This window comes from Pogoniulus pusillus, chromosome 13 (assembly GCF_015220805.1).
Source record: "Pogoniulus pusillus isolate bPogPus1 chromosome 13, bPogPus1.pri, whole genome shotgun sequence".
Taxonomy (NCBI): Eukaryota; Metazoa; Chordata; class Aves; order Piciformes; family Lybiidae; genus Pogoniulus; species Pogoniulus pusillus.
Genome location: NC_087276.1, coordinates 6,277,672 through 6,292,158, shown reverse-complemented (window position 1 = coordinate 6,292,158; position 14,487 = coordinate 6,277,672). Strand labels below are relative to the sequence as shown.

General features: G+C 45.8%; 1 protein-coding gene across 2 annotated transcripts in view; it reads left to right on the top strand.

Annotated features, from left to right (window-relative positions):
- The first annotated feature begins 730 nt into the window (after nt 1-730).
- PLOD2 (procollagen-lysine,2-oxoglutarate 5-dioxygenase 2) overlaps nt 731-14,487 on the top strand; it is a 70,226-nt gene continuing 56,469 nt past the window's right edge. For both annotated transcript variants that reach the window (XM_064152832.1, XM_064152831.1), the window contains exon 1: nt 731-1,101. In XM_064152832.1, the coding sequence (XP_064008902.1) occupies nt 993-1,101 (109 nt within the window). In that variant the 5' untranslated portion in view covers nt 731-992. The remainder of the gene's footprint in view (nt 1,102-14,487) is intronic.

The window sequence follows — 14,487 nt, the reverse complement described above, 5'->3', positions numbered from 1 at the left end:
TCCACACTGGTTCCAATAGGCTGGCATCTGCTTCTATAATTTTACATGACTTTTAACCACTGAAGCTATTGCTTCTAATATACTCTGCATTGCAATAGGAAAAAGAGTGGAGGTGTATCTCTCCTACAGTAATTCGGTGATTGATTCTGTGTTTCTTTAACGACAGAAGTGTGATAGTTTTGTGTGTTAAGATTAGACAAACATACAGTGTTTCTCTACGGAAATCTGAGCGGCAAAACGATGGGATAGAGATACATTGTCCACAGGCAGGTCAGATGTGCAGCGTGGCCCCAATGCCTATACTTGGAAGTATTAGAGGGGTTTTGTTGGCTGCTAGAGTCAGGACTTCAGTTGCTCAGAGTCTCCTGAAGGACATTACATTTGCAGGAGTTCTTTAGTAGGGACGCAATGGCAGCCAACGAAATCACCGATATGCTTCGAGGGATCGGCGAGCACAATTTCCTATGCGGCCAGCACCGGCGGAGCGCTTCCAGAAGCGGGTAGCTAATGCTAACTCGGCCCCCCGCCCGGGCGGGTACCGAGGACGGATGGTCCGCGCTGAGCTGAGCCAGACTCGGCCCGAGGTCCCTGCCCGGCCCACACTGCCGCCCCGCTTCGCCTCCGCTGCGGCAGGAGCAGGCAAGCCGCTGCAGCGCCGCACACCTATGGCGGAGGCCGAGGCGGGGCTTGGCCACCCGCTCCTCCCCCGGCGGCGGCGGCGGCGGCGGCAGCAGCAGCGTGCACCCGGGAGCAGTGGCCGCAAGCAGCTCCTGTTGCGCCGCTGAGTGCCCTCGCTGCCCGGGTCCTCCCACTGCCGTATAAAGCCTGGGGCAGGCGCCAGCGCCCTCCGCTCCTGCCCGCAGCGAAGGAGGAGAGGCCCTCGGGTGCGGCGGTTCTCCAGGCACCGGTTTTCACTCTCGCTTCCCCCGCCCAGCTCTCGGGGGCTGGCGGCGCGGGGAGCGGCGGCAGGCCCGCGGGTGTGGAGGGGGAACATGGCGTGGAGCGGCGGGCGGCCGCCGCGCCTCCTCTTGCCGCTGCTGCTGGCCGTGGCGCCGCTGGCGGTGGCGGAGCCGGAGCGGCGTCCCGGGTCCGGGCCCGCAGGTGAGGCACGGGGCGGCGTGGGGGATTGGGGGCGCGACGGCGGAGCTCCGCGGCTCCGCCGCCTGTGGAAGCTGCATTTGGGCGCGGCATGGGTGGCTGCGGCGGGGATGCGCTGCCGGCCGGTACCGTTTCCTTTGTGCCTGCCGGCTCGGTGACGCCCGTCAGGAGGGGAAAACCCTGCCGGCTGCTGTGCGGAGGCCGGGAACCGCCGCTTGCCCCCGTTACTGATTCCCCCATCCCCCTCTTGATCACTTTCAAATGCCGCTCTGGGCGCCGCAGCGGGAGTGGGCTGCGGCGCTGGCCTGAGCAGGGCTCTCCAGGTTGCTCTCGAAAGGAAGCGCTGGCTGAATGTGTTTTAACCCGACGGAGTGAGTCATACAGACATAAGTGCATAACCCCCCCCGAAAAAGGAAATATTCCTTAATGGGAAATGAGTCCTGACTTTCTCATTACCCCCTCCTCCCCTCCCGCTTTGCTTTTCCTGATACTAGGTGGTGATGAATGTGTTCTTCTAAGGCTGGGAAAAATCTAGCGTCATTTGCCTCTTCCCTGGTGTGTAGCAGCTACTGATACAAGTTTTCTGCTTAATGCAGAACTTGGCTGAAGACTTCAGTGCCTGTTCTCGCCCCACAGAGGCTTGCTTATTTTTTGCTCGTTGTGTTTTATAGTCACTTTAGCTTCAGGAGGACAGAAGTTTTCTCTCCAGCATGTAAAATACGATCCTCTGATCGTTCCCTCGGAGAGAGGGAACACTTAGGTCCGACAGTATGCCAAAACATGCTACTTCTTGTGCAAGTAGTGTTCTACAGTATCTACTTTTGACTTCTATTTTCGGCATACAAAGATACTTCATCCCACTGGATTATTAGCACATGAAATCCAGAATAGTTTCTTTTCTTGGCTTGTTTACCCGAGAGTGTAATCAAGTTATTTTTAATGCCTAGCTTAATTTCATTCTAGTGTGCAGAAGGAAGCCCCCTTTGTTTGAGAAGCAAGTTCTGTTTCTAATAGGAAAGCTACTGACCTGGTTGATGTCTAGTCTGAATTTTTTGTTCTGTTTTTAAAGGAAGGTGTTGATAAATACCAGACTTGAGTTTCTTGGCACTTAATGCAGATTGGTGTACTCAAAGACTTAATTTGCTTGTCAGATTTCAAAGCAGTCTCTTACCGTTGCTTGCTTCGGAAGTAAGCTGTAACAAGAGTGCCTGGAACTGATTCCCAAGCTGCATCTTTATTTCTTAATAGGACTTTACTGTTATAAGGGCTTGGAAAAGTTATACCAAGAGAACTGCCTGTTGCACAGCGGTTGTTACTTGAGCAGGGAGCCCAGCACAACCCTGTGGCCAACCATCTTTGTAGAAACGGCTCCTGTCCTCATTTGCTTCAGCTTTGTCTTTTCAGTCAGAGAAGAGCATTGTTGAGCTCTGAAGATAGAAAAGTTTCAGTGTTAAAGCAACAGTTAAAATACTTTTGGTGTACTGTACTTGCTGCGTGCATGTTGCTTGTCATGTAACGCAGCCCAGGACGTGCAGAGAGCAAGTGGAAGTGGTGTTTGTCATTGCTGTAGCAGAAGATGCTGATCTTGGCAACAGATGTTAATGATGTTCCCACCTAAAATATTTTATTGATCATTTGTTCGTGTGGGAATGTTTTCATCACCATTGAGTTTGTTCCCTAGAGCAGCTGTAGGGACTTGGCAGGCTGGTGTGTGGCTGTGCTGAGATGCTGGAGACACAGGTTTTAACGGTGTCAAACGGGCAGGTTTTGAGGTGAGCCATTAGGGTTCATTGCTGGCTCTGCGTGCTCCTGAAATGTCAGGGGTGGGAGGATGGATCATGAGGGGGTTTGTCACAGAAGGCCCCAGCGATGTGGGTGGCTTTACAGAGCCAGCTTGGCTGGAAGGTGCGGCCGGCCAGCAGGCTTTCCTCCACCCCAGTGACCATTAAATGCTGGTCAGAAATGCTTCAAGCAGTAATTTCTCTCTGGTCTAGCTGTGCAAGGACTCATTTGGAAATGTGGCATGTAGTGTTGCCATTTCTGTTGACTTTTCTGAGCTCAACCAAAATGGATGCTGTGACAGTGATTGATAGGCGTGCTAGTTTGAGGCTAATTGGAGTATTTTAGTGAGAAAAACTAGATTTTAGGCTGTGAAAAGGAGCCAGTGGTGATGTCTACTTCACTCATAGGCTTGCTGAGATGTATAAAAGAAGAACACAAAACATAGATAAGACAGTGTGTGTCTCTTGGAGTCTGTGTTTCTCTCTGGGCTTTTTCTGTGTAACTAATCCTTCTGCTTCTGACCCCCCTTGCCAATCCTCCAAACTCACCTTGCATGCAAGGCAAACTCTGAGATAAGGTAGAGGGGTGGAAAGAAGGTGTAAGGTAGTTGAAAGCCCCTCCTAGGGACTCAGGTTTCTGGCAGGGGTGTTGTGTTTCTCTGTTGCTTTTAACTTGTATATTTCTGTAGATAGCTGTATATATTTGTGATGTGTTGCAAATATCTGCTTGTATACCCTGCTAAGCTGTAAATACAAAGCTTCATTCCTTAACTCCCAGACAGCTGAGTCTAGTCTGGGTGATTTCATAAGAGTAGGGGGGTGGGTAACTCCCAAACCATCACAATAGGTATTTTCCTCTTAAGCACCTGTGGAGCGCAAACAAGGGAATTTGGTCATGTAACTATCTCATCAAAGTTACTAGAGGTAGGGATAAGACTTGACCTGCTTGGTGAAGGAGAGGTTGGTAATTACCTGTTTCTGTGTCTGGCCAATTTTCTATTTCTTGCTTCTTTACTGGTGCTACTTTATCACATCTATCACTACATTATCTAAAACTGCTGTATAAACTTGTGCTGGGGAAAGAGCCCCTTTAGGTCTCTTCAGAACTTCATGCCATTTTTGTGAGGACTATGTGAAAAAGTTGGTGCCTGCCTCAGGTAAAAGGTAAAGCCAGAGAATAATGTGCCTGGCGCTTAACTGAGAAGGAAGCAGCATTTGAGGTACCCATGTCCCAGAGACACCATCTCCCTGGCTCTCTGGGGAGTATCCAGGAATGCATTTAGCACTTGTGTGTGCCACATACTTCAGACTCCTCTTTTGAAATAAATGGGGAATAGCAAGCAGTGTGTGGTAGGTGCAGTGTGTGTTTGCAAATTACTTGCAAATAAGCAAACATGGCTGTGGAGGTGCAAAGAAGCAAAGTTGTTGTTCTGTCACTTATTTTTATCCCTTGAAAATACTTCTCCTTGAAGACACCCAAAGTTGGCTGTCTTGAGTTCTCCTTAGCACCTGGTTTAGAGGCTGCACAATGCCAGTCTCTGTTGTAAAAGCTAAAAAAGAAGGTAGACTTTTTTTTGGCCAGGCTGTTCTATCTTTCCTAAGGAAATAGGAAGGGAATAATTAGCCTGTGGAGGTAGACCACAGCGGTGGATGCCATGTTGCTTCTCTATGCAATACACAGTGGGATTGGATAAGATCACTGCAGCTTTGACTGTGAAGTACATTTCTAATTAAAGCAAGAAAAAGTGAAGCAGTTGTGACCTTTATTTGATGCTGTAAATTGAAGTATAAGATACAGTGGAATAACCACCAAGGTTCTCTGACCCAGGAAGAATTTTGTGTGAGACACATTCCTGTCAAGAATCTAAACTGAGTCACCATCCCTGGAGGTGTTCAGGAAAAGATTGGATGAGGCATTTAGTTCCAGGCTAGGGCTGGGTGCTAGGTTGGACTGGATGATCTTGGAGATCTCTTGCAATCTGGTTGAATCTATGATTCTACAGTAGCATATACTGCAGAGTCTTGATTTGCTTCTGAGCTCCTTGGTTTGTTTTTTTTTTTTTTGTTCCTTTTTTACCTCACTACTGATTTCTTAAGCAAAAGTGAGTTGATCCTTTCATGGTGAAGTGTTTAGTTTGTTGAGTTTTCAAGCTGACATATGCAGTATGTATGATTAATAGAAACAAACTGTAAGGGGAAAAAAAAAAAGCCAGAAAAATGCTGGCCAAAAATAGCTTTGGGATTTAAGTGCCATTGCTCTGAGAATGAATTATGTACCTGCAAAGCTAAGTATTCATGCACAGAAAGAGCCCATCAGGGGTTCTTGTTGAATTGAGCTATGCAGAAAGTAATCAATATCTGATAGAATTGCTCTTTAAATGCCTTATACTTTTTTTTTCCTTTTCCTAAAAAGTAAAAATGGAATAATTGCCTTCAGTTTTGTAGTTCACATGAAACTTATATAGCAGAAGTGTTTTGTTAGGCTATCCTTGCAAGTAGTTCATTAATTCTATTTTTTTATGGTACTGTGAATCAATTGTACATGTCTTGGATCAGAACTAGGTCTATAAACTTAGTATCTGAAGTTTCTGAGTCAAGTGTTTGACATTAAAAGCATCTTTAAATGTGTGTCTTACATGACATATCATGGTATCCTATTCCAGAAGTAGGAAGGATGTTGCTGCTGCGTGAAGGATCGAGTTGTTCAAGTAAGGCACTGCCTTGAGCCTCACAAATGTGGAATTTAAGTTGTTTGCTCACACAGAAAAGGGATCTTTGAGCAGGACAGGTTTTTTTCCTCTTTCAAGGTTTGTGTGGCTTGAGTTTCTGCTTAGAGGTTTTTGCACGTCTAGTATCTGGACACAGGTTCAGACGTGAAACTGTAGGACAGATATTTCAAATGAGCTGACCAATTGGGACGTTAGTATCTACTGACAACATGAACCATGGTATCTACATGGAGGACAGTTACACTTCTTCAGGATAACTCCAGTTCTGCCTCTGTTTTAAAGCAAAGACTAGTTTAAGGAGAAACTGTTACTGCAAATCCTAACTGCTGAGTTTCATCGATGGCTTGATCGGCTGTTAGGAAACAGTGCCTGGTGCTGTGTGTGACTGCTTCTGTTTAAACAGCTGGGTTTGCTAAACAATAGCTTAAGAAGAAGCATGCTCTTCTCCAGATACATATTTATGAGCGAGACAGAGAGGGCAAGTCCATGACAAGGCAGAAGCTGAGTAAACTTTCTCACTTAGACAGCTGATGTTAATTGTGTCCCGCTCTCAGCCGCGCAGCCCCGATGACAGTTTATAGCAGGGCCATCCAGTTGGCGCGTTCAAGCAAGACCAGTCTGTGCCATGACTCCATCCACTCTCCCTCTCAGGAAGATTTTTGTGGTTTGAATTGGTATCTAGGCACTCATAAACAGCTGTAACCTGATCCATTTCCCCACTTGTCAGGAAGTTAGGCAGCTTTCCTTCATGGAGTTGCTTTGTGCATGGCAATGATGTCACTGCCCAAGAGTTGATTTAAACTTTTTATCTTATCTGGGAAATAAGGAGCATGTCTTTGTTCAAAGAATATGTTGTTCTGTAGTAAAGCAGAGTCTCATCCAAACCCAGTGAAGCTGATTGAAAAAGTCTTGACTGCTGCTTACAATCTGGTTTTGCTCAGTTATCAAAATGAGGGAAATCATGTGTTAGAATGAGTGCAGGCCTGAGCACTGGCCAGTGCTGCACCCAGGACTGATGTGGGTGATTGATGAGTGCACATACAGGTCTTAATGAGCTCTTGTTGGGTGTATATTCAATACCACTAAATTAAAAGAATGTAATTTAATTGCAGAGACTGAATCAACTTTGAAATGCCTTCTGAAATCAGTCATGTATTTAATAGTGGGAGCAACTGCTGATCTTTGTCTGGAAGTGTATGTATGCATATACAAAAAGTAGTTGGATAGATATAGCCTGTGGGTAGTGGGATTTTATTCCTTTTTCTTTAGGACTGGCTCAACTCAACAGCTGATCATTTCCATGTCATCATTTTAGGTGCTGTGTCTAAGTGAGATTAGAAATAGTAATGCTGTGGTAAAAGGCAGGCATTAGGCAGCTGCTCTGTAGGCTTGCTGTTTGAGTCAGTACACGTGGAAGAAGGAAATGCTTGTTCACATCTCTATGGGCTGTGAAAGGAAAGCACATGAGAATTTCTTAGCATGAGAAGTCCTCAGTGGTTTCATATACTTTAGATTCTAAAATGCAGAGTTGCTGCAGCACTGTTCCCCTCCTTTGTAAATGGGTTTAGATTGTAGATGATATTTAACAGTAGTGAGACATTGCCTGGAAAGCTTCAAATTGGATTCAGTTAGCAGAAAAAAAGAAGGCACAATGCAAGTCCTAAACTAAGCAAAACTGAAAACTTTAGTGTCCTGTCCAAGGCCTGTATGTTAGCAAACACTAATCTGTCATAAATGGTATATTGTGAAAGAATTCAGAGCACCTCTTGCTTAATACAAGCATACATTTCTGCTAACCCAGCTTCTTTAAAACACAGCAGAAGATGGATGGAGGGCCCTTTAACAGATAACATTTGCTGTGTCTGAGGAGGTTGCAACATTAGCAGCTATTAAAAACTAACTGATAGTGGCAAATTATGCCCTCTTTATTACTTTCCCTAGTCAGTTTATGAAAAGTTCCTGACTTTACTAGTTCCATACCTGGATCAGGACACTGTCAGGACTTTTGACACCAGTGATTATTGCCTTTAACATCAGCAAGGTCTACTTAGAATCAGTCAGGGTTGGAAGGGACCACAAGGATCATCTAGTTCCACCCCTCTCCTGCCATGGGCAGGGACACCTTACCCTAGATCAGGCTGGCCAGAGCCTCATCCAGCCTGGCCCTGAACACCTCCAGCCATGGGGCATCAACCATCTCCCTGGACAACCCATTCCAGCCTCTCACCACTCATGCTCAACAGCTTCTTCCTCACATCCAGCCTGAACCTACTCATCTCTGGCTTTGCTTCATTCCCCCCAGTCCTGTCACTCCCTAATAGCCTAAAAAGTCCCTCCCCAGCTTTTTTGCAGGCCCCCTTCAGATACTGGAAGGCCACAAGAAGTTCACCTGGGAGCCTCCTCTTCTCCAGACTGAACAGCCCCAACTCTTAGAGGGATAGAGGAAGGATTATCCATGGACAGCCCATTCAGTCAGTGTTTCTTGATAACCACAAATGCCAGTTGTGGTCCTAAACTGTTTGCAGCAGTTTAAAGGCAGCAGTAATTTATTTTGGCAAGTTGAATCATTTTGAGGATTGGGTTGTAGCAGGGTCGATAGCTGTGTAATTACATTAGTTCTGCAATAACTGTGCATCAAAAGACAGACTTCTATTTACTTGGCTTTAACATGCCTACTTGAAAGTGGCAAAGGTACAAGTCTACTAATAGCTATCCAAGAAGATTTTCATGCCTTTGGAAATTAAATGAAGAACGTTTGTGCTGCTCTTTGTTTGTTGCAGTGAAGTGTGTGTGTATAGAAGTGCAGTGATTAACAGGTTTGTGCTATGGACCAAACTTTCAGAAGAGGTCTGTACAAGAAGATCTGCTTCTTCAAAATCCATCCTTTATCATGGATTTAAATACATCCTTTAAGATGTGTTTAAAGCATTGCTGCTTAGAAATCCATCTCTCTCACACAAGTGTGTATCAGTATGCACTGTGTGTTTGGCACCCCATGACTCTTCTTAACTTGCTATCTGTTAATGTTAATTAGTCTTTTATTTTCAATCTCATAACTTTTCAGCCTTTCATGGGTGTTTCAAGCATGGATTTTCATTTTTTTTTTCAGCAGTATTTGTGGCATTGAATTGCAGAGGATCCAATCTTACAGGTCATCATGGCTAATGTTATTGGGACTTTGATTTGCCCCTCTGGGAAGCAGTAAGCTATGGGATGAGCAAAGGCATATAGCAAAGTGTTCTGTGTGAAACAGAAATTGACTGTGTAATACAAATATCAGAATAAAAGAAAATCTCCAGAACTTCCCAGATATGAAGTAGTAGTGTTTATGCACCAGTCATCTTTCCTCCTCCTGCAGTGCAGTGTATATTCCTTGCCTGCAGTGTGTCCAGAGAAGGACCACGAGGATGCTCAGAGGGCTGGAGCACCTCTGCTATAAAGACAGAGTGAAAGAGTTGGGGCTGTTCAGTCTGGAGAAGAGGAGGCTCCCAGGTGGCCTTCTTGTGGCCTTCAATATCTGAAGGGGACCTACAAAAAAGCTGGGGAAGGACTTTTCAGGCTATCAGGGAGTGACAGGACGAAGGGGAATGGAGCAAAGCTGGAGGTGGGGAGATTCAGGCTGGCCGTGAGGAGGACATTGTTCAGCATGAGAGTGGTGAGAGGCTGGAATGGGTTGCCCAGGGAGGTGGTTGATGCCCCATGGCTGGAGGTGTTTCAGGCCAGGCTGGCTGAGGCTGTGGCCAGCCTGCTCTAGGGTAGGGTGTCGTTGTCCATAGCAGGGGGGTTGGAACTAGCTGATCCTTGTGGTCCCTTCCAACCCTGACTGATTCTATGATTCCTGAGGAAAGATGACCATGTTTACTATTTCAGCACATGGTTATGTTTCTAAAGCTTCCTGGGGGAAAACAAATGGTTGTTGGATGTCTCTGACTTTTCCTCTCTTTATGCCAAAAGCTTTATTTAACCAGAAACTCTTCTTTTGGATTACTGCTTTCTTTGACCATATGTACGTCATATAAACTGGTGCTGGGTAGATACATATGTTTAAAGTTTGTGTTTTTCATGTTGTTGTGCACTTAAGATCCTTCTTTGCTGCTGGATTGCATTAACCAAGTCTATGTATGTAGGTATAACTTATAATCATGATTGCATTGCATGTGATGGGCTTTTACTGTCTCCAGCTGTTTGACATCATTTCACAGAATCACAGAATTAACCAGGTTGGAAGAGAACTCTGAGATCATCGAGTCCAACCTATCACCAATACCTTCTAATTAACTAAACCATTGCACTAAGTGTCTCATTTGGTCTCCTTTAAAACACTTCCCAGGATGGTGACTCCTCCATCTCCCTGAGCAGCCCATTCCAATTGTCAATCATTCTTCCAGTGATAGTTGGATAGTATCCTTACATTTACTGTCTCCAGCTGTTTGACATCTTTTCAGAGTATGCAGATTTTCAAAAGGTGGTTTTTTCTTTGTTTGGATTTTACATAGACTCTTAGGAACTCCTGCATATATGGGGAAAAAATGACATTTCCTTTTGAAGAGTCTAATGTTGCCTTCTTAAATGATAAGTGGAAGTTGGTGTTGTGCTAAAAATCTGGCTTTTGAAAGCACTCTTCAGTATTTCAGCTTTTTAGTTGGCTTAACAGTTCTTTGGGTTTTGAACATGTGGTCTGAGTCTGTATGAATAGGGAAGGAAAGTTGTTGTTGGCAGCATTGGTGACCCTTTAGCTATCTGCAGACCTTTCACATGACTTGGAAACATATGGAAGAAGTAGTTTTAGTAAAGTCATCAAAAGTGTGTGGGAAGATGGTTATCCTAACTGTATTGATTCCATATGGTATTGGGTAGCCTGTGCATTCTCTTTAAAAGCTCTTTCAAAGTTTTGCAGTGCCTTGTGGACTTCTATGGAGGAAACAGCACTTGAGCTTACAACTAAGATATTTTCCAACAGGCTTTATCTTTTTCTAGTTCTCAGTAAGGTTTGTCTTATTCAGAAGACACTGTAGGGTGTTTTATGTTTTCCAGGATGCCTTCCAGTTAAGGATATTACAGGAGGTTAGTTGTATTCCTAAATAGTCTTTAAAGTTTTATTCTTCCAGAATTTACCAGTTTTATCCTGACATTAGGAGAAACTGTAGATCTGGCACAGCAATGTGCCCTTGTGACTGAGAAGGCCAATAGGATCCTGGGGTCTATTAGGAAAAGTGTGTCCAGCAGATCAAGGGAGGTTTTTCTGCCCCTCTACTCTGTCCTGGTGAAACCTCATCTTGAGTACTGCATTCAGTTTTGAGCTTTCCAGTTTAAGGGGGGCAGGGATATGCTGGAGAGAGTCCAGTGGAGCGCTACAAGGATGACTTGGAGACTGGAGCACTGCCTTATGAGGAGAGCAGGAGGGACCTGGGGCTGCTTAGTCTGGAGAAGACTGAGAGGGGATTTAATAAATGTCTATAAAATTCTGAGAGCTGGGGGTCAGGAGGAGGGGGACAGGCTCTGCTCACTTGCTCCCTGTGATCAGGCAAGGAGCAATGGGTGTAAGTTGCAGCACAAGTGCTTCCACTTCAACACAAAGGGGAACTTCTCTACTTTAAGAGTCACAGAACATTGTAACAGACTCCCCAGAGAGGTTGTGGAGTCTCCTTCTCTAGAGACTTTCAAGGGCTGCCTGGGTGCATTTCTCTGTGATCTGAGCTAGATTGTATGGTCCTGCTTTGGCAGGGGGATTGGACTCGGTGATCTCCTTGGGTCTCTTCCAACCCCTGACATCCTGTGAGCCTGTGATCTCCAATCCCAGTTACAGATTGTGTTGAGGACTATTCTTCTAGTTCACCATCTCATTATGGACTGAGTACTGAAGTTGGCAGTGAAGGTGGCATGGCCAAGTTACAAATTTGAGATGATACATGGGGTAGGTTACCTGCCTTGAAAATAGACATACTGATAACTTTAATCCAACCCCCCAAAATTAGACTGTCTTATGTACATGTATTCCAGGAACCAGCAGTCATTTGTTTACCATTATAGACCACCACTTTGAAAGTCAGAGGTGTGTTTTGATGGCATAATGTGCTGCCATGCACAGATACTCTTTGATTTTTGCAGCTCCTTTCTTATTCTTGAAGTCCACAGTACTTGAATCCAAGGCCCAGCATAATGTGCTGCCATGCACAGATACTCTTTGATTTTTGCACCTCCTTTCTTATTCTTGAAGTCCACAGTACTTGAATCCAAGGCCCAAATGTGAGCTCCTGTGTGACTGAGCATTATCCTCAGTTTTGGCTGCCCTAAAGCTGCTGTGATAATGGCTGCAAGCCCTTGTAGAAATTATGTACTAATCTCTGTCAGCCTTTGTTCAAGATAAGTGAGAACCATGTGGGTGTGCCTGGAATGACTGCAGTTAGTTCTTGATGTATTTCTCTGCCAAGGCACAAGGAGAGGGGTTGCCACTACTTAAAGGAATCCTGCCATGGCAATTCCTGGCTGAGACCTTGCCAAGCAAATCACTTGGAGACAAAGGCTCTAGTTTATAGCTCTTGCTTCTGGAAATAAGCAGTTATGATGACGTCAGATTCCTGATAGTAGCAGCACAAAAGATTGAGTAAAAGAGGGAGATAGTTTTTATGAGTAATAAAAACTGATGCATTGTGTGTGCTCTCCATGCAGTGTTGTCTTGCACAAATTGAGTGCTAAAGAGTTTCCAAATTTGCATGTAAGAATGAATTGTTTGTCACTGGATATACTTCTCTTGGCCAAACACGTGCTCTCTTGGGCTTGCTTTCAAAACAGAACAGCTGTTTCCTGAATGTAGCTATCGGGAAGCTGTCTGAAATAATTGCACTCTAGTAAACTTCAGGACCCTCAGAGCTGGCATGAAGCTCTGCAGAGGGTTGTTTTTTTTTTTCACACCTTCCTGTCAAATTTCAGTGTATGGTTTGCATTTCCTTTGTACATAAACTTGAATTGACTTGTGGAAGTAAATGCCAAGCTTGGTAATCCCCTCCAGTGACTGCCAAGATGCTTCTGGCAGGCAGTGTGCTGGGGGAGCCCAGCCCTGCGGCAGCCCATACCCTCTGCGGTGTCCCAGCACCCGGCAAGTGTGGAGGGCTCTGACCACCTGCTGTGTTCTTGGCTTCGTGTATGTTTGCATTTTGAGGATGCTGTTACTGTTTGGAAAATATTGCTGAGAGTGTTTATTCGTCCCTCTCATGTGAGGGGGATAGTTATGCTTGAGAAACCGGATGGTGTAAGTCTATGTGTAAGCCTATACAGCAGAGCTCCTCAGGTAGACACCCAGGTAGAGGTCAGGGCAAGGGTTTGGATGGTGAAGCAGACACGATGCTACCTGCAGCTAGAGTTCATCATAGTACTTTTGCAGACTGAGAATTTTGCACCTCAGTCACTGGAGAGTAATCATCGAATCATAGAATCAACCAGGTTGGAAGAGACCTCCAAGATCATCCAGTCCAACCTAGCACCCAGCCCTAGCCAATCAACCAGACCATGGCACTAAGTGCCTCAGCCAGTCTTTTCTTGAAGACCCCCAGGGACGGTGCCTCCACCACCTCCCCGGGCAGCCCATTCCAATGCCAATCACTCTGTGAAGAACTTCTTCCTAATATCCAGCCTATACCTACCCTGGCACAACTTGAGACTGTGTCGTCCCCTTGTTCTATTGCTGGTTGCCTGGGAGAAGAGGCCACCCCCCACCTGGCTACAATGCCCCTTCAGGTAGCTGTAGACAGTAATAAGATCACCCCTGAGCCTCCTCTTCTCCAGGCTAAACACCTCCAGCTCCCTCAACCTCTCCTCATAGGGTTTGTGTTCCAGGCCCCTCACCAGCTTTGTTGCCCTTCTCTGGACATGTTCCAGCACCTCAACATCTCTCTTGAATTGAGGGGCCCAGAACTGGACACAGCACTCAAGGTGTAGCCTGACCAGTGCTGAGTACAGGGGTAGAATAACCTCCCTTGTCCTGCTGGCCACACTGTTCCTGATGCAGGCCAGGATGCCATTGGCTCTCTTGGCCACCTGGGCACACTGCTGGCTCATCTTCAGCTTACTATCTATCAGTACCCCCAGGTCCCTTTCCTCCTGGCTGCTCTCCAGCCACTCAGTCCCCAGCCTATAGCGCTGCTTGGGGTTGTTGTGGCCAAAGTGCAGAACCCTGCACTTGGAGCCACAGGAGAAACTCAGGATCTGAGTAACTGCAGAGAGCTTTCTGCTGTTACACCTAGACCATCTTTGAACCAGCAGAGCTCAGCAGCCAGCACAGTGGTGCTGCTGGGGATTCTGGGCAGGCCACTCCATGTCTGTGCAATATTTAGATGTGACTCAGCCTGTGATAAGGGCTCTGTTGCTGCACTGAACCTCTCCACCAGCAAGGCTTTTTGTGGGACCAAACCTGCTTTGCACAGCAGGGACACGTGGGTGGCTGTGGCTAAAATAGATGTAGCTGAGCACATCCTGAAATGGAAACTACTCCCTTGGAATCTGTGTTGTACTTGCACATTGGTGCTCCTTGAGTTCATGGAAGTCACTCTGGACTTGTTACCAGAGGTTTTTATACAATGGGCTGCCCAAGGAGGTGGTGGAGGCACTGTCCCTGGGGGTCTTCAAGAAAAGACTGGATGAGGCACTTAGTGCCATGGTCTGGTTGGTTGGATAGGGCAGGGTGATAGGTTGGACTGGATAATCTTGAAGGTCTCTTCCAACCTGGTTGATTCTATGATTCTATGAAACAAGAAATAGATTTTTTTCAAAGTGAATGAAGTTAAAAGGTTAAAAAGAACTGAGCAGGAGTACTTGGTCAGAAGTATTTTCTTCACTCATTTTGGTAAGGAGAAAGAAGTATCTCCCATGCTACACCTAATGGA